The 27,385-nt window shown below is 42.2% G+C and overlaps 2 protein-coding genes and 1 long non-coding RNA gene across 3 annotated transcripts; all 3 read right to left on the bottom strand.

Annotated features, from left to right (window-relative positions):
- Positions 1-2,647: 2,647 nt before the first annotated feature.
- Positions 2,648-4,955, bottom strand: LOC113017516 (tripartite motif-containing protein 16-like). Its single transcript, XM_080298573.1, has one exon. It carries the CDS (start codon positions 4,810-4,812, stop codon positions 3,139-3,141), a length of 1,674 nt encoding a protein of 557 aa, XP_080154699.1. The 5' UTR covers positions 4,813-4,955; the 3' UTR covers positions 2,648-3,138.
- An 8,287-nt stretch (positions 4,956-13,242) lies between these two features.
- On the bottom strand, positions 13,243-15,509 carry LOC113017514 (tripartite motif-containing protein 16-like). The gene has a single exon (XM_080298570.1). It carries the CDS (start codon positions 15,187-15,189, stop codon positions 13,513-13,515), a length of 1,677 nt encoding a protein of 558 aa, XP_080154696.1. The 5' UTR covers positions 15,190-15,509; the 3' UTR covers positions 13,243-13,512.
- A 5,982-nt stretch (positions 15,510-21,491) lies between these two features.
- On the bottom strand, positions 21,492-26,804 carry LOC145425523 (uncharacterized). Its single transcript, XR_013906238.1, has 4 exons — positions 25,973-26,804; positions 24,764-24,818; positions 24,412-24,507; positions 21,492-22,261 (listed from the first exon to the last, which is right to left on the bottom strand). It is a non-coding gene; the product is annotated as an uncharacterized LOC145425523 (long non-coding RNA).
- Between the last annotated feature and the right edge of the window lie 581 nt (positions 26,805-27,385).

The following is a 27,385-nucleotide window of genomic DNA, read 5'->3' as shown; positions in this document are numbered from 1 at the left end:
CTTATCTTTTTCAGCAAGTCCTGGGATAAATTTGCCTAATTGGTTTACCATCCCAAGAAAGCTGCGCATTTCACTGACGTTTGATGGCTCTTTCATTTCTGAGATTGCTCTAATTTTGTCTGGGTCTGGCTGTACTCCTTCCGCAGACAAGATGTGTCCAAGAAACTTCACTTCCTGTTTGCTCAGGTCACATTTCTCCAGGTTTAGTGTGACACCAGCCTCTTGTAGTTTATTGAGCACTGTGTGCAGTCTGGTGTTGTGCTCCTGCTGATCCTGTCCCCAAATGAGAATATCATCCATGTGACAGACCACGCCTGGCAGCCCATTAAGGATTACTGACATTGTTCCCATTAAGGATTGCTGAAAATGTTCTGGGGCAGACGCTATTCCAAAAGGAAGTCTGTTGAAGTAGAAGCGCCCAAAGGGTGTAATGAATGTCGTGTAGTGTGCTGACTCTGGTGACAATGGGACCTGCCAGAAGCCTCTGTTTGCATCCAACTTGCTGAAGACTTTAGCTCCCGCCAGAGAACCTAGAGTCTGTTCAACCGAAGGCAGGATGTACTTTTCTCTGCACACTGCTTCATTGAGGTGAGTGAGGTCAACACAAATACGCACAGAGTCGTTTTTTGTTGGCACTGGGACCATACCTGCACACCATTCTGTTGGTTCTTCAACTCTGCTGATTACTCCCATGGACTCCATTCTTTCCAGTTCCCGTTTCACCTTTCCTAACAAAGGGATGGGGACCCGTCTTGGTGTGGCCAGGGAAAAAGGCACAGCCTCAGGCTTCAACTTAATTGAATAAGGTTGTTGCATTAAGCCTAAACCCTGACACAGTTTCGGGTATTTTCCGTGCAGCACATTCATGTCGATGCTGTCGGCTCTACACACTAGGTTCAGCTTGATGCTTGCCGGCCTGCTTAACAGTGCTACGTGCAAATCTTTGATAATGTACACATTTTCCTGTATTCCCTGTTCACCTTTGCAAAGTGTTTCTCTGCTCATACCCAACACGTCAAGTGGGGAACCACTCGGACCAAACAACGGTCTATCTGGTTTGCATAACTCTGTCTCGTTCTGGTTTATGCTGTAAAACGTCTGGGCAGGGATAACAGATACGTCAGCTCCTGTGTCTATCTTAAATCTGACCTTGTGGTTTCTGATAGTGAGATCTGCATACCAAGGATCTGAGCCTACGTCTACAGAACCAAGAAACACGGGTGTAACATCGCTTTCTTCGGCTTCTATCACATGCACAGACTTAACAGATTTACACACTTTACTGAAATGACCTCTTTTACCACATGAGTGACAAGATACATCTTTCGCTCGGCATTGATCTTTACCATGTGCAGGGGTTTTCCCACACCTGTAGCATGATCTCCCATTAGATGTTTTGTCCTTTGATGTGTATTTGCGATCTCCACGGGGTTTGAACGTTGAATGCCTTTGTTCCTTGTGCTTAGCTGACACAGCATCTATTTCCATTTTATTTTCCCCTCTGATGTCCGAATGCTGCTTCTTGATGGCTTCTGACTGCCTGGCTTGGTTAACCGCTTTCTCTAACGTCAAATCTTTGTCCATTTGAAGTCTCTCCGCTAGGCTGATGTCCTTCAGACCCACGACGAGGCGATCTTTTATTAACTCGTGCAGCGCACCATAACTGCAGTTTTCAGCTAAAGCGTAAAGTGCAGTGACAAACGAGTCTACAGTCTCATTAGCTTGCTGTGTTCTCTGATTAAAGCGGGCGCTCTCATAGATAATGTTTTTCCTGGGAACAAAGTACATCTCCAAAGTGTCTCTTACTGCTTGATACTGCTGTCTCTGTATGTCAGATAACGCTTGTCCTCGGAGGATATCATCTGCTTCATCCCCCATGCAGTAGATGAGAGTGTTCACCTGGTTAGCCTCGGAGCTAAGGTGTAGGTTGCTTGCGAGTCGAAACCTTTCAAACCTCCGTATCCATTTTTCCCAATGCTGTGGCTTCGAGAAATCGAACAGCTCGGGGGGCTGGATGGTGAAAGTGGCATTCGGGGGTAGGTTAGCGTTAGCATTGTAGCCGCCGTTAGCTCGCTGGTGGGGCGGTGGCGTGCGAGGCCGCGTAACTGTTGCGCTAGCTCCCGCTTCTTCGTCCGACATCTTTCGTCTCGAGAAAACTCTTTACCACTCCCAAAGTCGCTTGCTGTCCTCCCCGATGATAAGGCACTTACAACGATCCCACTTCTGACACCATGTCGTGGTTTTTGGTAGGGAAAGAGACGACACCTTGTAGAGCAAACAACTTCAACCTTTATTTTCTCACTTCCGGTACCCAACACACTTCCACCATAAAACCGGATATACTTAAACAGATAACACCACAGTGGCGTACTGGGTGAAGGTGGGGAGAGAGGAGGACAGGGAGTGAATGGGAGTGTGAATGGTTGTCTATGTGTTAGCCCTGCGACAGACTGTCCAAGGTGTACCCTGCCTCTCTCCCCAAGACAGCTGGAATAGGCTGCAGTGACTCTGAAAAGGATGAGCAGAAGTGAGTGAATGGATTTAAATAATAATAATAATATAAATGATCGAGTGTGATCAAACTTTTCATATGAAAAATGACATTGAGTGTGGTCACTCTAGATACAATAATATAATATCAAAAACCTCAAGGATTCAAAGTTTTATTAAATTGTAAAAGTTCAAAACTCAAAGACATTAAGTTTACAGTCATATATGATCAGGTTTCACATTTCAGAAACTGGAACCAACTTTAAATGTGATTAAAATAATTATAAAACAATAAATTCTCTAATCATTGACTAACTGATGAATCACTGCAGCTCCAATATATTTTTGCATTTGACAACCCACTACAGCAACTACAGAATAAAACCACTAACCAGACTGATGACAGATTTCAAACATGCTGAATATGAAGAGTAGTATCATTTAAACTCACATGATTATCAGCTATAAGAACAAATTCAGATTTATATTGATGTAAGGTATATAAATGTAAGTACAGTTTGAATCAGTGCAATATTATTTTCACACATCAATGGACCACTGAACTTCTCAGCTTCTAAAATGTAAAGCCTCATTTAGAAACTACACAAGTACATATAATGGTCAGGGATCAACATGAACCTGTCTTCTCTATTTGACTTTAATCAACTCTGCAGTGGCTCCATCTTTCCAAGTCCAAAGTCCAGCATAGAGCGGCTGAGTGAATGTGGTCTGGACTCTGTGGAGGAGAGTCATGGTTTCAGAGACTCTGTAGAAAGACAGAATACCTGCTCTGTGATCCAGGTACACTCCTACTCTGGAGGACCGAGGACCTGAGAGGACAGTTTGGACATCGTTGTGCACAAATATATATCTGTTTGTGTCACAATACAATGTCCAAGATCTGTCATTGTTTCCAAATAAACATTCATTGCCCAACCCTGTTCTGCTGATATTCTTGTATGCGACTGCTACACGAACTGCTCCACCTCTCCACTCCACCTCCCAGTAACAACGCCCAGTCAGACTCTCTCTACTCAGGACCTGATAACATTCAGTGAATCTGTCTGGATGATGATAATAAGACTGTTTGAACATCATAAATGTTACTTTTCTGTTCCCATCAGATAATAACAGATGTGTGTTTGCTGTGTTTGGATCCAGTGTGATTTCACATGAACATTTTAAGAATTCAGCTCTGGTCTTTGGCTCTGTTGGTGACAGTAAAACATCCACTTCAGTGACTGTCAGTGAGATGTTTGTCCATTCCTCTCTCAGAATGTCCTGTAGTTTATCTCTGGTCTCTGACACAGCTGCTGTCACATCCTCAAAGTACCTCAGAGGACGGAATTTGATGCTGGATGAGTGTGTAGACTCACTGAGTGCTGACAGTGAGGGGTAGTTGTGTAGAAACTGGTTGTGATCCTCTGTGTGTGAGAGGTGCTCCAGCTCGCCGTCTTTCCTCTTCAGCTCAGCGATCTCCTGCTCCAGCTTCTCCTGAAGCTCTTTGACTCGACTCACTTCAGTTTCCTGCTGGGATCTGACCTGCTGCTTCACATCAGAGCTTCTTTTCTGGATGAGACGGATCAGCTCAGTGAACATCTTCTCACTGTCCTCCACTGCTTTATCAGCAGAGCCATTGATGGCCTCCACCTCCTGTTGAAGCAGCTTCACATCTTTCTCTCGCTCCTGGATTCTCTGCTGGATGTTTAGTCGTCTCACCTCGAGCTCCTTCTGCTTCTCAGTCCTTTCTGCTGCAGCTGGGACTGTTTCATGGCCTTTATGTTCATCCATCAGGCAGAGATAACAGATACTCTGCTGATCAGTACGACAGAAAATCTTCATCACCTCATCATGATGAGAGCAGATGTTCTCCTGGAGCTTCTTGGAGGGGGCCACCAGCTTGTGTTTCTTAAACTGAACTACATCATAGTGAGGTTGGAGGTGTTTCTCACAGTAAGAGGCCGGACAGACCAAACAGGACTTGATAGCTTTCAGCTTCCTCCCAGTGCAGAAATCACAGGCCACATCTTCAGGTCCAGCATAGCAGTGATCAGCTGGAGCAGCTTGGAGTCCAGTCTTCTTCAGCTGCTCCACTAAAGCTGCTAACATGGTGTTTTTCTCCAGGACAGGCCTCGGTATGAAAGTCTTCCTACACTGAGGGCAGCTGTGGATTCCCTTCCTGTCCTCTTCATCAAAGTGGGTTTTAATACAGTTCATGCAGTAGCTGTGACCACAGGTTGTAGTCACCGGATCCTTCAGTAGATCCAAACAGATGGAACAAGAGAAGGTTTCTCGGTCCAGCTGAACTCCTTTCTGTGCCATTTCTCCTCTCAGTGTCAGTGACTGTGTGAGTTTCTCTTCCTTATAACTGAAACTAGTCTACGCTGTGACCTCAACATCATGTGTTTCTGCAGTGAATGGACCCTGTCAGCTCTTACACATCACCACATGTTGGTTACACCCAAGTTCAGAATTGAAGGGGAGGGAACGAGGAAACACGTGGACAGAGAGGAGGTGCTGTGTTTAAGAGCAGGAAGAAGAGGGAGGGTTATCAGGCTGTGCTTCACTCCAGGAAGAGGAGCAGTTTGAGAGCGATACTGTGTGTTTAACCCTTTTTATTTACTGCTCACATCAACTTTTAAGCTTCTTAACACTTTCTTCTATATAAATATACTTCACTTTAGAAATGTCAGAGTTCTCACTGAAATTATCAAACAGTCCTTCAGTTTTTTTTTCAATGCAGGAGGATAATGATCCTAAACATACAGATAAGGCAGCCACTGACATGATGCTTATGTTGCATTTAAGTTTATGCTCATTTCAATTGTTTCTCTCCATTAGACACTATCAACGGTGAGAGGGTGCAGCAGGTATAGTAGTTGGTGTATGAGGCAGTAAACATATTAAAGAGTTTTCAAACACATTCAGCTCCACAAAATGTCATTGTTTCCAAACGCAGAGGCAGAAGCTGGACCAGGCGAGGGTGAAGGCTCGGAGGCTGGACCAGACGGGACTGAAGACAGTGAGGCTGGACCAAATCAAATCAAATCAAATCAAATCAAATCAAATCACTTTTATTGTCACATCACATGTGCAGGTACATTGGTACAGCACATGCGAGTGAAATTCTTGTGTGCGAGCTTCACAAGCAACAGAGTTGTGCAAAATACAATAACATAAACAGGCAAAATATATGAATGGCTAAATCTGAAACCAATAAATATATGTACAGTATATAATAGTATATGCAAAAAAAAAAAAATTCTGGATGTGTATACTAAATGTTTTTCTACGTGTGTGTGTGTGTGTGTGTGTATACACATATTTTACAAATTAAATAGAGTAAACAATAAAATATAATATATAAAAATATACAGAGTTGAGACATGTGCAAAACAGTGGCATTACTGTACAGTATGGAGTGCATAATGTTAAAGTTACAGTAGTGAAGGTGAGGTGTCTATGACGTGTTCAGCAGTCTGATGGCCTGATGGAAGAAGCTGTCTCTCAGTCTGCTGGTTCGGGACCGGATGCTGCAGAACCTCCTTCCTGATGGAAGCAGTCTGAACAGTTTATGGCTGGGGTGACTGGAGTCCTTGATGATCCTCCCCGCTTTCCTCAGGCACCGCTTCCTGTAGATGTCTTGGAGGGAGGGAAGCTCACCTCCAATTATCCGTTCAGAGCACCGCACTACTCGCTGGAGAGCTTTGCAGTTGTAGGCGGTGCTGTTGCCATACCAGGTGGTGATGCATCCAGTGAGGATGCTCTCAATGGCACAGTGATAGAAGGTCCTGAGGATGCGGGGGCTCATGCCGAATCTTTTCAGTCTCCTGAGAAAGAAGAGGCGCTGCTGCGCCTTCTTCACTGTTTTGTTTATGTGTACTGACCACGTAAGATTCTCAGCCAGATGTACTCCAAGGAACCGGAAGCTGCTCACTCTCTCCACAGCAGCGCCGTTGATGGTGATGGGGGTGTGTACTTCTCTGCACCTCCGGAAGTCCACTATCAACTCCTTTGTCTTTGCGACGTTGAGGGTGAGATGGTTGTCTTGACACCAGTGGGTCAGGGCGCTGACCTCCTCCCTGTAAGCCGTCTCATCACTGTTGGTGATAAGACCCACCACTGTAGTGTCGTCCGCAAACTTCACAATGATGTTGGAGTTGTTAGTGGCCGTGCAGTCGTAGGTGTAGAGTGAGTACAGGAGAGGGCTCAGTACACACCCCTGTGGAGCACCAGTGTTCAGTGTGATGGGGGATGAGGTGATGCTGCCCAGTCTGACCACTTGGCGTCTGTCAGACAGGAAGCTAAGGATCCAGCTGCAGAGGGAGCTGCTCAGTCCTAGATCCTGCAGTTTCCTGTCCAGCTTTGAGGGAACGATGGTATTGAATGCTGAGCTGTAATCTACAAACAGCATTCTCACATACGTGTCTCTCTTCTCCAGGTGTGACAGGGCAGTATGTAGTGTCAGGGCTATGGCATCATCAGTGGACCTGTTGTGGCGGTATGCGAACTGTAGAGGGTCCAGTGAGTTGGGTAGTGCAGAGCAGATGAAGTCCCTGACCAGCTTCTCGAAGCATTTGCTTACGATGGGGGTCAGGGCTACAGGTCGCCAGTCGTTCAATGAGTCGCCAGTCGTTCAATGGGACTGAAGACACTGAGGCTGGACCAGACGGGACTGAAGACTCGGAGGCTGGGCCAGACGAGACTGAAGACTCGGAGGCTGCGGCTGGTGAGGATGATGAGTCTGAAGCTGGGCCAGACAAGGATGAAGACTCGGAGGCTGGGCCAGACGAGACTGAAGACTTGGAGGCTGCGGCTGGCGAGGATGATGAGTCTGAAGCTGGGCCAGGCGAGGATGAAGACTTGGAGGCTGGACCAGATGAGGATGAAGACTCGGAGGCTGGGCCAGATGAGGATGACGGCGCTGCAGGCGGCGGCGTGCAAGCCGGAGACGGTGGCGCTGCAGGCGGCGGCGCTACAGGCGCCACCGCATCTTATATCAGTTTCACGGAAGTAGCTGACTACGTAAGTAATCTGGGCGCTAAAGCTTTAAGAAGCTGCGCGTGCCCCCTGCGGACAATAATCACGATCACTTTCTAGCTCAGCACCTGGAGCTAAGGGGGCAAAACAATCGCATGAGTGCTGCTGTTTGACTGAGGAAGAATAAAGTAGTCATGGTAAGCCAAACACATGACCACTTAAAGACAAAGCAACAAGGTGATATTTACCAGTTTTTAAATTGTGTTGATAGGCCATGTAAACCAGAGTCATGATAAACAATATATACGCTACGTTTTTTCCTCAATAGTTTCGTCACGTTTACTGTCTAAGGACAGCGCTAGCAAGCACTCTCTGCTTATGAGCAAAAAAAAAGCAAAACAAAAAAAACAGGGGAAGTTTTAGGAGTGACGGCGAGAGAGAGAGAGAGAGAGAGAGAACAGAAAAAGAGACAGAGCGAGTTTTGAGATGTGAGAGATTTGTGACGTTTAGCGTGTTTGGAGTGTGTAGTTAATGTGTTGTCTTGTGTAGTTAGTGTGTAGTGTTGTGGATAGTTTTGTGTTGTGTGTCAGAACAATGAGGCAACTGCTGTCTCCAGATAGAAACAGGAGTGATACACCTGCTGCTGTCAGACCTGCAGGTATCAGGCTGTGATGTTCTCCTTTATAGTGGACAGAAATTATTTTTTTGGAGTGGCACAAATAATTTGTGTTGCATCTTATTGAATGAAGAACAGCTGATTGTTCTGTAAATAGTTTGAAATGGTTATTTAGAAAATCAAGGTAAAAGGTAGATGGCTGCAAATAACTTTTTTTGCAAAACTTGTGCATAAGATTTTAAAATCGACAATTTATATTTGCATTTAAAGTTATGAAATATGATTCATTAAACATGTTTGTGGTTGTTACAGTAAAAAAATATAACTTTTTCTACTCTGATTCTATGTTTTTTGTCTGATTTTAGATCAATTGTGTTAATACAGTATATCAAAATGAAACCATAACTGTAAATTCAGACACGTGAGATTGTGCTGAAAAGAATGATACCAAACAAGGCGAAGTAGATAGTTTTTAAAGGTGAAATGTGGAGGGAAAATCAAAAGTAGTTAAAAATGTCCAATTATACCCTGGACCCCAAAGGGTTAAAGGTAAACTAACGCAATAGTTAGTTTTCAAGTAATTAATTACTTTTATAATATTGTAACTCAGTTACTATCTCAGTTACTTTTTTGAAGAAGTAACTAGTAACTATAATTAATTACTTTTTCAAAGTAACTTGCCCAGCACTGCTCACCACATATCCAAATCCATATCATGACCAGCAGCTTTTACAGCTGTGGTTCCAGCAAACATCAGCTGATACAAAAAAATAATATTCAATAAATTCTAACAACAGCTGATTAAGCTTAAACGTGCTGCTGTTGTTTAGCACGACATCCGCTGGTTTCCTCTTTCTGGCGCTAAGTGGGCAATAAACAAACAAGAGAGACGGGACTGAAAAGACGATCAGCTGATCATTGATCAGTTTCATGATTGAAGTAGCAACAGGAGAGGGAGGGGAAAGAATGAGCGAAGAAGAGGCAGCTGTGCAGCGTAAAGACACACTGATTTTTTTACACATTGGCCAGCATCTGGCCAATCCACCACCTTTCATTGTTTATACCAATACAAAAACAACAACAACAACAAAAAACCCATCGGCCCACTGGGCAAATGCCCGCTATAACCGATGGCCTGTCCAGCTATGAGTATATTCAATAGAATTGCAATTTAGATTTGTATATTTGTATTCATGTGAACTAATATTATTTGATTGTTATCTTAATATAGCACAAGCTTCAGTGACCTTTTTACAAAAAAATGTTAGTAGAATTTTCCTTCAAGGAGTTACTTTTTACTTTCTTACTTTGAGAACATTTAAGGGCCTTTACTTTTTCACTTTTACTTGAGGAAAGATGTTGCTTCAGTACTTTTACTGCATTAGCTTTTAATGTAGCTATCTGTACTTAAGTAAAGAGTGTACCTGTTGGAGTCAAATTGTTAATTGTTGTGATTGTGTTTCTTAAATTTGTAAGTCTTGGTTCAAAATATATGATCAAAGACATTCCTTTGTCTCTGACCACCTCTCCAGCCACTCTGGTGCTGGGGGAGGCTGAAAGTGTTTTATTAGGCACACCTATCTGAAAGATCTGTTTCTTGTGTGGTAAGCTTCCTGCTTTAATGATCCTTTTGGTGAGCAGGAGGTCACACAAACGCACCCATGACACACACATTCTCACACACACACACACACACACACACACACACACACACACACACACACACACACACACACACACACGTTGTTGCACATGCATACACATGCATACCGGTTTTACGAGGGGAGGTGCTTGTGTAAACTCCAAACTGTAACTGTAATGGAAATAACAGGGCTGCTTGTTGAAGAAGTTGGTTTGGAAACGGGTGAGGAGCGTTGAGCTCCAAGAGCCTGGTTCCAACCAAGCCTTCCCTTGCTAGCAAGTAAAAGTTGTTCGTCTTGTCTTTGTCGTTAACGAGAATAAGTGTGTAAACCAGCGGGGCCTGTGGAAGCGCAGACCCAACAGTACCCTTGTACCCTGCAGAAAGGCAGTTTTGGTGCATTCCAGAGGCCCAGAATAGATACCAAGCAATACCTTGAGCCTCCTCACTAACTGATTTTTTTATCCACCAGTGTATCTGACAACACCTCTGTGGTCTGCTTCAATCCTTTCCAACAAGTATTTCCAGCTGTTTGTCTCCCATCTGCACTTTAGTCTTTCTTCTTGTCATGTCTGCGTTTGTCCACCAGGTGTCTCCCTCAGCTCATATTCTCTAGCTGTGTCCCCAAACCTAGGCTGCATCCTTCGGAGGACCCAGCCTTTGAGGTATATGTGTGCCGGGTCCTTTGAAGACTGGGAAGGCTGGAAACGATGTGCCGGGAGTTTGCTGTTCTCACCAGCTCTAGTGAGCCTTGACCTCCCAGTCAGCTATTGAGCTGGTGGGTAACAGACGTCTCCAAAAATGTCAGAGCACTTTTTCAAATATGTGATGTCTTGATAAATCAAGCATATTTAAAGTTTACACAGCTACATTCTCCCCTGAAAATATGTTGTTGTTTTTCGGGGGTTTTTTTGTGACCCAGAAATAGTAATAAGAGTAATATTAAAACTAAGTAGCTGCTGCCATTGTTGGAAACTGGAATTGACTGGACCGCGCTATGAATTCTGGGATAGGAGGATACACGCGACCCATTAGTGATGGGATTTCCGGCTCTTTTTACAGAACCAGCTCTTTCAGATCGGCTCACTAAAAAAAGAGCCGGCTCTTTCGGCTCTTTTGTTGCTTTAATTAATTAATTATCAACAACAATATAAAATTATGCACAAAAGGAATTACTAATGTAAAAAAACCCCATGGTTTTTTTACATTAGTAAAAAAAACTAATGTAAAAAAAACCATATATATATATATAAAACATATATATTTATATATATGTTTATATATAAATATATACGGTGGCCCATAGAGACAAAGCACTTACAAACTCCAAAACACTGCTGGCGTTAACTGAACTTCCAAAACAGCTACCTAGATCACTTAAATTACACAATTGAAAGCATATGTGTATTGTTTGTGTATTTATACACAAGCACTCATATATATTCAAATAATTTAAAAAAATATGTTCATTAACCTGTTACTACCACACACCAAATCCGGTCGTTGGTACTTCCTGACTTGTGTAGCCACTAGGTAACAAAAGCTCAACACTGCGCCGAGCATCCTGGAGCACTTCCGTTGTGTTATGGAGTTTGTATGTGTTCGGACCTCAAAGTATACACCAGTTGAAATCTTAATGACAGGCCACTACATGCAGTTATAGTAAAAAATAATTAAATAAATAAATAAATAAATATATATATATATATATATATATATATATATATGGTAAATGGCCTGTATTTATATAGCGCTTTACTTAGTCCCTAAGGACCCCAAGGCGCTTTACATATCCAGTCATCCACCCATTCACACACACATTCACACACTGGTGATGGCAAGCTACATTGTAGCCACAGCCACCCTGGGGCGCAATGACAGAGGCGAGGCTGCCGGACACTGGCGCCACCGGGCCCTCTGACCACCACCAGTAGGCAACGGATGAAGTGTCTTGCCCAAGGACACAACGACCGAGACTGTCCGAGCCGGGGCTCGAGCCGGCAACCTTCCGATTACAAGGCGAACTCCCAACTCTTGAGCCACGATTGCCCCCGACATATATATATGTATTAGTGCTTTTCAATAAATTTAAAAAAAACGAATTAATCTCACAATTTTCTGTAATTAATCTTGATTAATCGCAATTACTTGATCAATAGCCTGGTTGCAATTACTTTTTTTTTCCAACCTTATATTTAACCTCCTAAGACCCGAACTCTTTCGTGGCATTCAAATTTTTAATTTTTCTTTGCTATTTGGGCTCATTGGGACCTGATGACTGTAAAAACAAAGACTTACATGATTTTTTTTAAACTGATTTTTGGTTCTGAGAAAAATGAGATCCACGTATGAAGACATTAATTTAAAATTTCGATAGAACAGTGGCAGCATAATGTCCTCGTAAGTGGTTATCCAGCTCTTGTAGAGCAAAATTTAGTATTTTGGTTTAAACAACCCAAAATGGGATGTCCATATATATGAACGGCAGGTCCTAGGAGGTTAAGCTTGTAACTGACATTTATGCAATATAATGAAGTATTTGCAGAATAAACACAAATAATGTGCTTTGGAGTTTGTATGTTTTGGAGTTTGTATGTACTTTGTCAGGTTTAGTTGTGTGTAATTATTTTCTCACATATAAATTCAACTCACTGAGCTCAACATGAACTTCCTGTTAACAAAAACAGCAGGAATATTTAAAACATGCTGGATGTTTGCAGATGAGTAAGAAGCAGAAATATCTGCATAAATTTGATTTGTTTTTGTGTTAAATGATGTTGTTTGCTGATATCATGCCCCTGTTGTTTGTTCTCATCAATGTCCTGTTTTTAACTGATTTTCAAACTAGATCTGGTCCAGGTATTCTTCATCTAAACATCAGAAGTCTTTGTTCTAAACTGGGTTTTGTGAAAGCATCATATACCGAATAACTATCTACCATGATGTTAATGAGTCTGCTGACAAAAGATTTGAACTGGGACTGGTTATCTTATGTACTGAAAATGAGTCTGTTTTTGTTACTGAGAGAAAAAAAATCAATATTCACTACAGCTCACTATTACTTAATAATAATGGATTGCATTTATACAGCGCTTTTCGAGACCCTCAAAGTGCTTTACAATTCCACTATTCATTCACTCTTACATTCACACACTGGTGGAGGTAGCTACAGTTGTAGCCACAGCTCCCCTGGGGCAGACTGACAGAGGCGAGGCTGCCATATCGCGCCATCGGCCCCTCTGGCCATCACCAGTAGGCGGTAGGTGAAGTGCCTTGCCCAAGGACAGAACCACCAAGACAGATGTAGCAGGGGATCAAACCGGTAAACCTTCTGGCTAAAAGATGAGCTTCCCAAACCCCTGAACCACGGTCGCCCATGCTTTTATTTGTTCTCCTCCAAAGTCCTGATTGTGGAACAGACATGTCTAAAAGGAAACTTTCTGCTAAAATTTCGGAAATTTAAGTAAAGCAGTTCAAGCAGTTATCTGATTGTATCAATTTCTATAGAAACATGATATCTGTTTTAATCTGTCAAACTTTTTATTTGAAAATGGCTTTAAATGATTTTACTCTAAATACAATAATTGATTGTTAGTAGCATGATCAAATAATCATAAAAAAATGCCCATAAATGTAAGTACAGTTTGAAACAGTGCAATATTATTTTCACACATCAATGGACCACTGAACTTCTCAGCTTCTAAAATGTAAAGCCTCATTTAGAAACTACACAAGTACGTATAATGGTCAGGGATCAACATGAACCTTAGTACCTTAGAACCTTAGTTTATTTGACTTTAATCAACTCTGCAGTGTCTCCATCAGAGAACCCAAGCCGAAATCCAGCATAGAGCGGCTGAGTGAATGTGGTCTGGACTCTGTGGAGGAGAGTCATGGTTTCAGAGACGCTGTAGAAAGACAGAATACCTGCTCTGTGATCCAGGTACACTCCTACTCTGGAGGACAGAGGACCTGAGAGGACAGTTTGGACTTTGTTATATTGAAATTTATAACCGTTTGTGTCACAATATAATGACTGAGATTTGTCATTCCATCCAAATCCACATTCATTGCCCCTTCCTGCTCTGCTGATATTCTTGTATGCAACTGCGACATAAACTGCTCCTCCTCTCCACTCCACCTCCCAGTAACAACGTCCAGTCAGACTCTCTCTACTCAGGACCTGACACCATACAGTGAATCTGTTTGGATGATCAAAATAAGACTTTTGTTGTTTCATAAATGTTACTTTTCTGTTCCCCTCAGATAATAACAGATGTGTGTTTGCTGTGTTTGGATCCAGTGTGATTTCATGTGAATATTTTAAGAATCCAGCTCTGGTCTTTGGCTCTGCTGGTGACAGTAAAACATCCTCTTCAGTGACTGTCAGTGAGATGTTTGTCCATTCCTCTCTCAGAATGTCCTGTAGTTTATCTCTGGTCTCTGACACAGCTGCTGTCACATCCTCAAAGTAGCTCAGAGGACGAATATTGATGCTGGATGAGTGTGTAGACTCACTGAGTGCTGACAGTGAGGGGTAGTTGTGTAGAAACTGGTTGTGATCCTCTGTGTGTGAGAGCTGCTCCAGCTCGCCGTCTTTCCTCTTCAGCTCAGCGATCTCCTGCTCCAGCTTCTCCTGAAGCTCTTTGACTCGACTCACTTCAGTTTCCTGCTGGGATCTGACCTGCTGCTTCACATCAGAGCTTCTTTTCTGGAGGAGACGGATCAGCTCAGTGAACATCTTCTCACTGTCCTCCACTGCTTTATCAGCAGAGCCATTGATGGCCTCCACCTCCTGTTGAAGCAGCTTCACATCTTTCTCTCGCTCCTGGATTCTCTGCTGGATGTTTAGTCGTCTCACCTCGAGCTCCTTCTGCTTCTCTGTCCTTTCTGCTGCAGCTGGGACTGTTTCATGGCCTTTATGTTCATCCATTGTGCAGAGATAACAGATACTCTGCTGATCAGTACGACAGAAAATCTTCATCACCTCATCATGACGAGAGCAGATGTTCTCCTGGAGCTTCTTGGAGGGGGTCACCAGCTTGTGTTTCTTTAACGGAGCTGCATCATAGTGAGGTTGGAGGTGTTTCTCACAGTAAGAGGCCAGACAGACTAAACAGGACTTGATGGCTCTCAGCTTCCTCCCAGTGCAGACATCACAGGCCACATCTTCAGGTCCAGCATAGCAGTGATCAGCTGGAGCAGCTTGGAGTCCAGTCTTCTTCAGCTGCTCCACTAAAGCTGCAAACATGACGTTTTTCTCCAGGACAGGCCTCGGTATGAAAGTCTTGCTACACTGAGGGCAGCTGTGGATTCCCTTCTTGTCCTCTTTGTCAAAGTGGGTTTCAACACAGTTCATGCAGTAGCTGTGTCCACAGGCTGTAGTCACCGGATCCTTCAGTAGATCCAAACAGATGGAACAAGAGAAGGTTTCTCGGTCCAGCTGAACTCCTTTCTGCGCCATTTCTCCTCTCAGTGTCAGTGACTGTGTGAGTTTCTCTTCCTTATAACTGAAACTAGTCTGAGCTCTGATCTCAACAACGTGTTTCTGCAGTGAATGGAGCCTGTCAGCTCTTACACGTCACCACATGTTGTTTACGCCCATTGTCAAAGTGCAGGTCTGAAGGGGAGGGAACGAGGAAACACGTGGACAGAGAGGAGGTGCTGTGTTTAAGAGCAGGAAGAAGAGTGAGGTTATCAGGCTGTGCTTCACTCCAGGAAGAGGAGTAGTTTGAGAGCGATACTGTGTGTTTAACCTTTTTTTATTTACTGCTCACCTTTTAAGCCTGTTAACACTTTCTTCTATATAATAAACTTCACTTGTCACAGTTCTCACTGAAGTTATCCTTCAGTTTTATTCAATGCAGGATGATAATGACCCTAGACATACAGATAAGGCAGCCACTGCATGATGACATGAAGCTTATGTTGCATTTAAGGGTGCAGCAAGTGGAATAGTTGGTATTTCAGGGAAATGTTCGATAGGAATGAAGAAAAATTCCTGACTCGTTAATTTCAAAGAAAACATACTCATCAACTTTTTTAATTTCATTTTTTTTGTTATGTAGAAGTGTCACGGTTCTGGGTCCGTCGGACCCAGTAGTTTGAGTTTTATTATGTTTTGGTTTTAGTTTGCATCAGGGATTGTTTTCTTGTTCTCTTGTAGTGTTGATTATGATGATGTTTATTATTTGAGTTTCATGTTTCTGTGGTGTTTAGGATTTGTTCTTCAGTTGTGTCTGCTTAGTATTTGTCTAGCTCCATGTGCCATTTTCTGTCTGTCTCTCTATGTCGAGTTTGTGTCTTAGTGTGATGGTTGCTTGTTCCTGTTTTATTGTGATGGTCTGCGTCTCATGTGAGTGTGTTCAGTTTTACCTTTGTCTCGTCTTGTTGATTATTCCCAGCTGTGTCCACCACCTGCGTGTAATTCCCCTGTGATTCTCTGTGTATTTAAGTCATGTCTGCCGTCATTGTAGTTGCTGGTCCGTCTGTGTTTCCACCCTGCTTCATCTGTGTGTTTCCCTGCAGTCTACCATCATCTGTTTCCGCCCGCTCTCATTCATGTCCAGGTTCGTGTTCTATAGTTAGTTTGTTCCCAGTTTAGTTTAGTCATTGCTCCGTTCGCCGTTTGTCCATTTCCTTTTTGTGTTTAATAAACCACCCTCACACCCATACAAGTGCCTGCGTTTGGATCCTCCTTTATTTTCCACACGGCTCATCTCACTCGCCGTGACAAGAAGCTGTAATCAACTCGACAAATCATCTTGAAATTGTCACTAAATGGGGACCTGGGTTGGGACTGACCCTTTGATATCTGATTACGTCCCTGAAATTGTTAAATAAAGCTGATGTCCAGTGCACTTGTTTTACAGTGACGTTAATATTAGAACAACACACTGCAAAAGGGGAAATGGTGCTCTGAGGTCCAGAGAGGTGGAGAAGCCAAACATCCATTTATCCAAAGAGACACTCTCTCATTACTCAGGGTAGGGTCACCACACACTGGGGGAAAGGAATCCAGGAATCTGTGTGAAAACAGAATAAAAGTAATATCCAGACAACAAGAGCAATAAGATTGGCTTAAAATACTTCAGACCCTCCTGTATGATGCATGCACAGAGATCTGAGGGAACGTCCAGGAAGGATGATAGTGTTCTCCACAGAATTGATTGGTCTGCTTAGTAACTGGCTCAGGAGCTGTTATGCCAGTACAAAGGCTTATTAATAGTTATTAATCCCTACCTCCTTCTCAACAGTCGACTGATCTACCAAGTTCATCGTCACCCCAACTTCCCCTCAATACGTGTCTACACTGATAATGTTGATCAAACAAATTGAAGCAATTTAGATACCGAATGATCTGATTGCCACCTGGACCACTGTTACCTTCACTCTTCACATTCACATGAGTGAATTTGTTCTGTTGAGGTTCACTTCTTCTTGACCTCACCGATCCGTTTGATATCCCAGCTGGGGAAGAAGGGTCAGATGAGGCTGGAGTATTTTTCATCTTTATTACCAATGTGCGTTGGGAGATCCCACTACATGGAGTCACAGCAAGCATCGAGTAGATCCGAGGATCATTCCTGATACACACACCTATATAGAGTCAGTGGGGCGGCTGCCCTGTGTCACCCCCCTTCAGTAGTTTTCCACTAATTCTATTGTTCAGTCTGGGGGGTTGCCCAGGCAGACCCCCACTGTCAATAAATTCCTCAGGGTTCAGCAACTTAATCTCATTTGTGAGAGTTTTAAGGTCACATGAAATGCTTTGAGAATAAAAGTCCACAATTGTCCTTTAAACAAGGGTTGACCCAAGTCATTCTAGCAAAACACACACTTAGGAATCATTTCCCGTTCTTCTGATCTACAGCCACCTCCTGTTATCTAAGCACATTCTATTCTAATTGTTGTTTTATTCTACTCACAATAAAATACACAGCAGTTAGCAGGCTCAGTGAGCAGCTGGACTGAGCAGTTGGACTCGTATTTGTCACATGGACATTTTCATGGTGCTGATTGGAAAAGTTATGGGTACACACCAGCTCGCAAGTGGGAACAGGTAATCTGTGCACGCGGACTATTTTTTTTTTTCCAGAAACAGCTCCACCTCATGGCCGTTGTGCGAACCAGTGATCGTCTGCAGCTCTTTGACTCTGATCATATGAAATTTGTTAGCTGGTAGATGTGAGTACTTGCAGCCTTGGTGTCTCATTATCCTCAAGGAAATACACAGAGATCTGAGCAGTTGGTGCACATTTCCCCTCAAAGAAACCACAGTTGTTCTGTGTTTGTCATGTGCAGATATCTCCCCTTGGAGGACATAAACGATCGATTGGCAGTTTGTCCATCGATCTCTTCGAGCTTCACACACGAGCGAGCGGCAGCGGACCGAGAGACCAGTCCCTACTTTGTAATGACACTTCCAGCTTGGCTGTGGTGGATGCATGTGAAGTGTTCATCAACTTGGACTGTCATGACATCCCACATGGAAAAGATATATATAAATCTTATAAAGTTTGTATCTGTCTTGCGTGAAACTTGTATGAAAAGCATATAAGAGTGAGAACAGATATAAGATCCCTTGAAAAATTATTTAATGAAACTTGTATGTTTTGGATACTTACTAAAACAATATATGAAAGTAATGAGAAAGTGGCCACTTTCATGAGTAAATCATGTAAGCCTTATACAGGGAGTGCAGAATTATTAGGCAAGTTGTATTTTTGAAGAATAATTTTATTATTGAACAACAACCATGTTCTCAATGAACCCAAAAAACTCATTAATATCTAAGCTGAATGTTTTTGGAAGTAGTTTTTAGTTTGTTTTTAGTTTTAGCTATTTTAGGGGGATATCTGTGTGTGCAGGTGACTATTACTGTGCATAATTATTAGGCAACTTAACAAAAAACAAATATATACCCATTTCAATTATTTATTTTCACCAGTGACACCAATATAACATCTCCACATTCACAAATATACATTTCTGACATTCAAAAACAAAACAAAAACTAATCAGCGACCAATATAGCCACCTTTCTTTGCAAGGACACTCAAAAGCCTGCCATCCATGGATTCTGTCAGTGTTTTGATCTGTTCACAATCAACATTGCGTGCAGCAGCAACCACAGCCTCCCAGACACTGTTCAGAGAGGTGTACTGTTTTCCCTCCTTGTAAATCTCACATTTGATGATGGACCACAGGTTCTCAATGGGGTTCAGATCAGGTGAACAAGGAGGCCATGTCATTAGTTTTTCTTCTTTTATACCCTTTCTTTTTTTTTTTTCTTTTTTTTTTCTAAATGACATCAGAAACAGCAGTATGCGACATTACGTGATGGCAGAGCTTCAGTTCATCCTTTGTCATTTTTTTTTTTTTTTTTTAATAAATAGGACAGGGGGAATGAATGAGAGAAAGAGGGGAGAGAAAGAAAGAAAACCAAAGGGGAGAAGAGACGGTGAGAAGGGGGGGGAAGAGAGAGAAAAAAAAAAGAAAAAAAAAAAAAAACAACTCCTGGGTCACCTGTATGGAGAAAAAAAAAAAAACAAACAAACAAAAAAAAACAAACAGAGGAGACAGCATTTTATACCCTTTCTTGCCAGCCACGCTGTGGAGTACTTGGACACGTGTGATGGAGCATTGTCCTGCATGAAAATCATGTTTTTCTTGAAGGATGCAGACTTCTTCCTGTACCACTGCTTGAAGAAGGTGTCTTCCAGAAACTGGCAGTAGGACTGGGAGTTGAGCTTGACTCCATCCTCAACCCGAAAAGGCCCCACAAGCTCATCTTTGATGATACCAGCCCAAACCAGTACTCCACCTTGCTGGCGTCTGAGTCGGACTGGAGCTCTCTGCCCTTTACCAATCCAGCCACGGGCCCATCCATCTGGCCCATCAAGACTCACTCTCATTTCATCAGTCCATAAAACCTTAGAAAAACCAGTCTTGAGATATTTCTTGGCCCAGTCTTGATGTTTCAGCTTGTGTGTCTTGTTCAGTGGTGGTCGTCTTTCAGCCTTTCTTACCTTGGCCATGTCTCTGAGTATTGCACACCTTGTGCTTTTGGGCACTCCAGTGATGTTGCAGCTCTGAAATATGGCCAAACTGGTGGCAAGTGGCATCTTGGCAGCTGCACGCTTGACTTTTCTCAGTTCATGGGCAGTTATTTTGCGCCTTGGTTTTTCCACACGCTTCTTGCGACCCTGTTGACTATTTTGAATGAAACGCTTGATTGTTCGATGATCACGCTTCAGAAGCTTTGCAATTTTGAGACTGCTGCATCCCTCTGCAAGATATCTCACTATTTTTGACTTTTCTGAGCCTGTCAAGTCCTTCTTTTGACCCATTTTGCCAAAGGAAAGGACGTTGCCTAATAATTATGCACACCTGATATAGGGTGTTGATGTCATTAGACCACACCCCTTCTCATTACAGAGATGCACATCACCTAATATGCTTAATTGGTAGTAGGCTTTCGAGCCTATACAGCTTGGAGTAAGACAACATGCATGAAGAGGGTGATGTGGACAAAATACTCATTTGCCTAATAATTCTGCACTCCCTGTATAACCTGCAGACGGCACCCATGGGGTACCATTCTCTAACAAATCACCCTAACTTTAAAATATTTGGCACAACCTCAGTCTATCACTTCTGCTATCCTTAAATTATTGCAGTAGATGCCTGTAGCTTAAATGGTTTCATGATCTGAACGTGAACCTACCGGTCACGTCTACAGTAATGTTACCAGATATGCATTTATGGTGTGCAAAAAGAAAGGGGGGGAAGAAACACACAGCTTTTTCAGCTTAAACACTGCCTGGATCACTCTCTTAGGCTACGTCCCCACGCACATGGGTAATTTTGAAAACTGACATTTTCTGTTTTCGTTTAAAAAACAAAAAAAAATTCCGTCCACGCGTAAAAGCCAAAAACGAAGGAAAACGCTGCTAGGAACATGCCAAAGCAGCAGGTGGCGATATATTACTAACCGTGTAGAAATGTTTGCCAATCAGAAGTCTAGAAGCCTCGGTGGGAAAGAGTAAACAAAGATGGCGCATAGAAGCAGTGTCACTACCCAATCCGTACCGGAAACCCGATCGGTCAGCGGGGGAGCTGGCCCTAGGGAGGGGCATCCTTCCCTCCCTCCTTTTCCTCCCCATCCCCGGCTACCTCCCTCTTCCCGCTCCACCACACTCACCCACACAGGTAGGGCCTTGGGGTGCGGGTGTGTCACCAGGGTGCAGGGGAGACATTCCCCCCCCTCTGTCCCCTTCTGGCCACCTGTGCCTCAACTTTATCTCACAATGATACACTGTAAAACCTAATAAGTTCACAGAACTCAAAAATTGTTGTGTAACAGATTACACAACAATTTTTTAGTAATGTTTTTAAAAGTTTTAAGTTTAACTACAATAAAAATTATAGTTGCAGTTGCCTTAAATTACCTCAATGTTAACTCATAAATGTTGATATTCCTCAACTTATAATTAGGGAGTAATAAACTCAAAATGTTCAATTTTTTCAACTTAATTAAGGTGGGAAATACACTCAAAATATTTTACATATTGCAACTCATACGATGTGGGAAATAAACTCAAACTTTTTCATATTTTCTAACTTATAATATGGGAAATAACACTTAAAATCTTCAATATTTTTTAAAATACTGTGGGAAATACACTTACAAATAATTCTAAACTGTTTACCCAGTAAATTATAATCAGCTAAAAGTGTTATAAAACATGAAAGTAACAACACTAACAATTTAACAACTTTTTATTAAACACTTTTAAAAAGGCACAAACAACAGAGCTCACTCATAAAAAAGTGCTTCATAAATAAAACAAGAGAAAAAGACTCCAAGGGTCTCCATCTCAATTCTAAAATTCAATAACATTTTCAGTATTAACAGCAATTGCAGCTATTAGAACATTGATGCATTTAACACTTACTGTACCTTGACAGCTGCAGCTCACTTTCTTTTTTAAAAATACATAAAAAAAACAGTACTGGTTTCCACTGCTGTACTTATAGGGAACAAACATCAAGGCAGTGCATTTACGTATTAGGCAACAGAACATTAAACATGAATAGTGAACTGAACAGTCATTCATCTTAAATGTGAGGTAGAAGAGGCAAATGATTAGGAAAAAAACAAACAAAAAAGCTTCCTCAATACTCAGCTTAACAAGTAGTCCATTCTGAGTGATTCACTCATTGAACAAATCATTCTTCAGCATCAGTAGACGCCCTTTCAGTGGTTTGTTGTCCTCAAGGCACATCACAACCTTTTGGATAAATGTGAATGTAAGCTCAAGTTTCTTTGGGTATTGTAGGTCTAATGCATAGATGTACCCAAAGAGCAGGAGAAATGACTCAGCCAGATTTGTGGGACCATTCACAAGTATTTCATCCTCAACGACAATGCAGATGCTTTCGGGACTGAAGAGGGCCGAATCAGTAGTGTCATCCGTGACAACTGTCAGCAGAGCCACAGGAGTGTCAGTGAGGTCTGGACCATCTGCTGACTGCAAAACAAAAATAATACAAGAATGAGTTCAGCCCCACAAGGACACAAATCATGCTATTGATTAGAGGTGTGAATCTTCATAAGTCGCACGTTTCTTTTAGGATTATAATGTCAACGATTTAATTTGATATTGCGATACATCATGATGCATTACAATAATCTTAATTTGGGTTTGGTTTCAAAACATATGTGTAAATAAATGTTTTCAATAATAAATATATGCCAAGATATTTGTTTTTGTTATTTACCAAACATTTCTCTGACCACAACATGGCACCTCCAAAAAAATAGAACACTTGAATTTTAAAAAGGGAGATAGTTTTTATCTGCAGATTTTTTTTGTATAATAATCTTTCAACTATTTTCATGTTTTCTGGTTTATGCGTAACAATCTTCTTGCAATCTTATTCAACAATAGTTGATATATGGGAGAAAACAAGTCAGATGAGGACTGTGTTGAACATCCTTCCTGATATACAGTGGGGCAAAAAAGTATTTAGTCAGCCACCGATTGTGCAAGTTCCCCCACCTAAAATGATGACAGAGGTCAGTAATTTGCACCAGAGGTACACTTCAACTGTGAGAGACAGAATGTGAAAAGAAAAATCCATGAATCCACATGGTAGGATTTGTAAAGAATTTATTCGTAAATCAGGGTGGAAAATAAGTATTTGGTCAATAACAAAAATACAACTCCAATACTTTGTAACACAACCTTTGTTGGCAATAACAGAGGTCAAACGTTTACTATAGGTCTTTACCAGGTTTGCACACACAGTAGCTGGTATTTTGGCCCATTCCTCCATGCAGATCTTCTCGAGAGCAGTGATGTTTTGGGGCTGTCGCCGAGCAACACGGACTTTCAACTCCCGCCACAGATTTTCTATGGGGTTGAGGTCTGGAGACTGGCTAGGCCACTCCAGGACTTTCAAATGCTTCTTAGGGAGCCACTCCTTTGTTGCCCGGGCGGTGTGTTTTGGATCATTGTCATGTTGGAAGACCCAGCCTCGTCTCATCTTCAAAGTTCTCACTGATGGAAGGAGGTTTTGGCTCAAAATCTCACGATACATGGCCCCATTCATTCTGTCCTTAACACGGATCAGTCGTCCTGTCCCCTTGGCAGAAAAACAGCCCCATAGCATGATGTTTCCACCCCCATGCTTCACAGTAGGTATGGTGTTCTTGGGATGCAACTCAGTATTCTTCTTCCTCCAAACACGACGAGTTGAGTTTATACCAAAAAGTTCTACTTTGGTTTCATCTGACCACATGACATTCTCCCAATCCTCTGCTGTATCATCCATGTGCTCTCTGGCAAACTTCAGACGGGCCTGGACATGCACTGGCTTCAGCAGCGGAACACGTCTGGCACTGCGGGATTTGATTCCCTGCCGTTGTAGTGTGTTACTGATGGTGACCTTTGTTACTTTGGTCCCAGCTCTCTGCAGGTCATTCACCAGGTCCCCCCGTGTGGTTCTGGGATCTTTGCTCACCGTTCTCATGATCATTTTGACCCCACGGGATGAGATCTTGCGTGGAGCCCCAGATCGAGGGAGATTATCAGTGGTCTTGTATGTCTTCCATTTTCTGATGATTGCTCCCACAGTTGATTTTTGCACACCAAGCTGCTTGCCTATTGTAGATTCACTCTTCCCAGTCTGGTGCAGGTCTACAATACTTTTCCTGGTGTCCTTCGAAAGCTCTTTGGTCTTGGCCATGGCGGAGTTTGGAGTCTGACTGTTTGAGGCTGTGGACAGGTGTCTTTTATACAGATGATGAGTTCAAACAGGTGCCATTCATACAGGTAACGAGTGGGGGACAGAAAAGCTTCTTACAGAAGACGTTACAGGTCTGTGAGAGCCAGAGATTTTCCTTGTTTGAGGTGACCAAATACTTATTTTCCACCCTGATTTACGAATAAATTCTTTACAAATCCTACCATGTGAATTCATGGATTTTTTTTCACATTCTGTCTCTCACAGTTGAAGTGTACCTCTGGTGCAAATTACTGACCTCTGTCATCATTTTAAGTGGGGGAACTTGCACAATCGGTGGCTGACTAAATACTTTTTTGCCCCACTGTACACCCTGGTTCTCCTTGAGTTCTGAGCAATGTCATATGGTTGATGCTGAGGCCAGTACACTTACATCACAAGTCCTGAATAACGTGGAGGCATCTTCACGCAGGTACACAGGAAGTGCACGAAGGACGAGGGCCCGTCTTGTATTTACATCATGCTGTTCCTAGATGAACACACAATATCTATTAGAATAGTATTTACACAAATGCAGAGTAAAAACAAAGTGTTGGATAGCCATGTTCTGATTGTCATTGTTATAGATCAGGGGTGTCCAAACTTTTTGTGTAACGGGCTAAACCTGTCAATCTAGAAGGGTAACCCAAAAAAAATCTAAAAATTTTGAATAATTCAAGGCAAAATTCTCTAGTTTCTTTGTATTTATTTTTTATTTAAATTGGGACACAAATTATAAAACTCACCCACTGACAACTGGTGAAATGTTGACTCTCTGTAGTGCTCTTTGCAGTCTGATATCTGTAAACAATATGTGCACAAAGACGACTTATTAATGTTCAAAAACATTTCTTGCACAGCACACACACACAAGTAGTCAGCTGATCTCATCTGATGCAGATCTGCTCCTTGATCAAGTGACATTTGTCCGGATTTTTGGCACGAGTGACGTCGAATCAGCACCGCAGCTGGATGGCCCGATTTACATACCCAGCGCAGCTGATACTCACCACAATAATTTACTAAGATTATATGCACTCCTGTTATTAAGTCCAGTTCAGTCTGTTAATGTTAACCGTTTCAAACTAATGTTGATAGGTGTGTTGCTAAGCTTAATAACTTAAATAACAAACTTGAAATTTACCCGTCCTATTTTCCCTTTTATTGTTTTTTCTCTGTGCTGTAAATCTTCTGTCTAAGAAGAAATCTGAGGCTGCTGTTCTGAAAATAAGCTACCAAAGCTTTTTCTGAATGAATCAATAAAGATCCATTTATGGAAAGCTGTGATGAAAGCAGTTTTGTCTTTAATTATATTCAACAATATAACATATTCGACCACTTTTAAGTGATTTTGTGATCTTTAATACACTTTAATACACTAAAGTTAAGGTTATTTACCTAATTTCTAGTAAGTAGCCCTCAGTGAAAAAAGTTTGGACACCCCAGCCTTACAGGTTAGGGAGTATTTGTGATCCGCACAGTCTGCATCAATGATTCTTTCTTAGCCTGGGAGCAGAACGCGGCTCTTTATTTTCATTTCATTTCAATTTATCTAGCAAAGATCGATAGGGTCTGGCTTAAAGGTGTCAAGGAGGCGCCTCAGTCTGGTTGAGCCTTGTCGAATTAGCGCGAACAATTTAGCTGAACTTCGTTCGTAGCACCGAGTTCGACCAGTGTATAATGTTAGGCTGAATCAGGCGATGCATTTTTCCGCAAGCCTTGACTTGTAGAGCTCGCTTAGTGGAATACCCCTCTAAACTGTTAAAAGGATTTCGAGATTATCTCACAACCACACATTTGAGACTACGAAAAAATACAAACGTGTCTAATTACCATCATGATAACACACTCATGTTGTTTATTATTGTTCGCTTCATGCTAGCACACACACACAGCTCAACAGCGTAAACTACTGACTGTGTAACACGGACACTTATTGAAATAAGTATACTCACAATACGCACGTACATTACCGGCGAATACGACAACCAGTGGAAAGTTTTAGTAGAAAGTTCAAATGCATGGAGCTAGAACTGCCACCGTCAACTTCCCGGGCAAGAATACAATGCATTATGGGAAATGTTGTCCCCCACGGAAAACCGCCAAAACGTTACATCATTCTAATTTGAAATAACATTACGTATTTGTCACATTAGAAAACTTCTAAAATTACAATTACTTGGATTCGAATTCATTTATAACAAACATTCACTGTGCACAAAGTACGAATATATTTCCAGTAAAAAATAAAAAAGAATGTTTATCGAAATTAAATTTAAACAAAACAAAAACACGTTAGACTTACCAAATTTAGGGCAGTTGATGAAAAAAAATCAGGTGGTGGTCGTGGTGGGTTGAAGTTGGGGACTCTTAATCCACACGGGCTGGCCAAAACTTCCCCGTATCAAGGTAAATTCAAGATGGCTGACTAAGCTTTCCTGAGGGAGCGACAAGACTCCACCCACCAGAACGTCACTAATATATGCTTCTTAAACTTTTTGAGCGTTCCAAAAAATTTAGCTAAAAAATATTGAGCCCTATTCAATTAAAGCTGCATAAAAGCCAACAGAGCTCAATACTTTATAGTTTGCTCAACTACAAAACGACATTTGAGTGTTATGAGCTTATTAGTTATGAGCTAGAACAACTGTTAGGGATTACAGTGTAGGTTTGTAGCTTGTACCTATCCGCTGGAACGTTGAAGACAATATAACTACACTGCAAAGCAAGACACAAGCAGGCTGGTTTACTCATGCATGAGGGAAATCTGGCTGGGGCCGAGTGTCGTCCCACCACCTAGCCTCCGTCAGACTCTCAGCCAGGCTCCCCATAGCACTCCTTTTACTGTGGTTACATGAATATGCATAGGGTCATTAACATATGACATCTTACATAGGTATACATGTGAATAAAGAATACTGTGTATGTGTGTTTGTGTCTGTGTGTGTGTGTGTGTGAGGTCCAGATGTGACCCTGTGAAGACTCCCCAAACGCTGGTGCCAGGAGCGGGTCCATCTGAACAAAAGGCTCTTATACTTAAACAGATATACGTGTGTTTGCTATACCATATATCAGCAAGAGAAGATACGACCTCTCCTAGGAGGTGTGTGATCTATACCAGAACACTCTGTAGAGGGAGTGAACGCACTCCCCCTTCATGCTACTCAGAGCCGTTACAGACCTCCTAGGATGAGACGTTCTTTCAACCTACAAATGATTATACACTTCTAAGCATATGTGGGTAAATATTTCTAAGCATAAATGACAATCAACAATACAAAACCTAACACACAACTTAGACATCCACATTACTTACACTCTCATAACACACACATATATATAGGGCCTTGAGGGTGGGCACGTTAACG

The sequence above is a fragment of the Astatotilapia calliptera genome, chromosome 3, assembly GCF_964374335.1.
Source record: "Astatotilapia calliptera chromosome 3, fAstCal68.1, whole genome shotgun sequence".
NCBI classification, from domain to species: domain Eukaryota; kingdom Metazoa; phylum Chordata; class Actinopteri; order Cichliformes; family Cichlidae; genus Astatotilapia; species Astatotilapia calliptera.
This window is presented reverse-complemented; position numbering and strand designations above follow the sequence as displayed.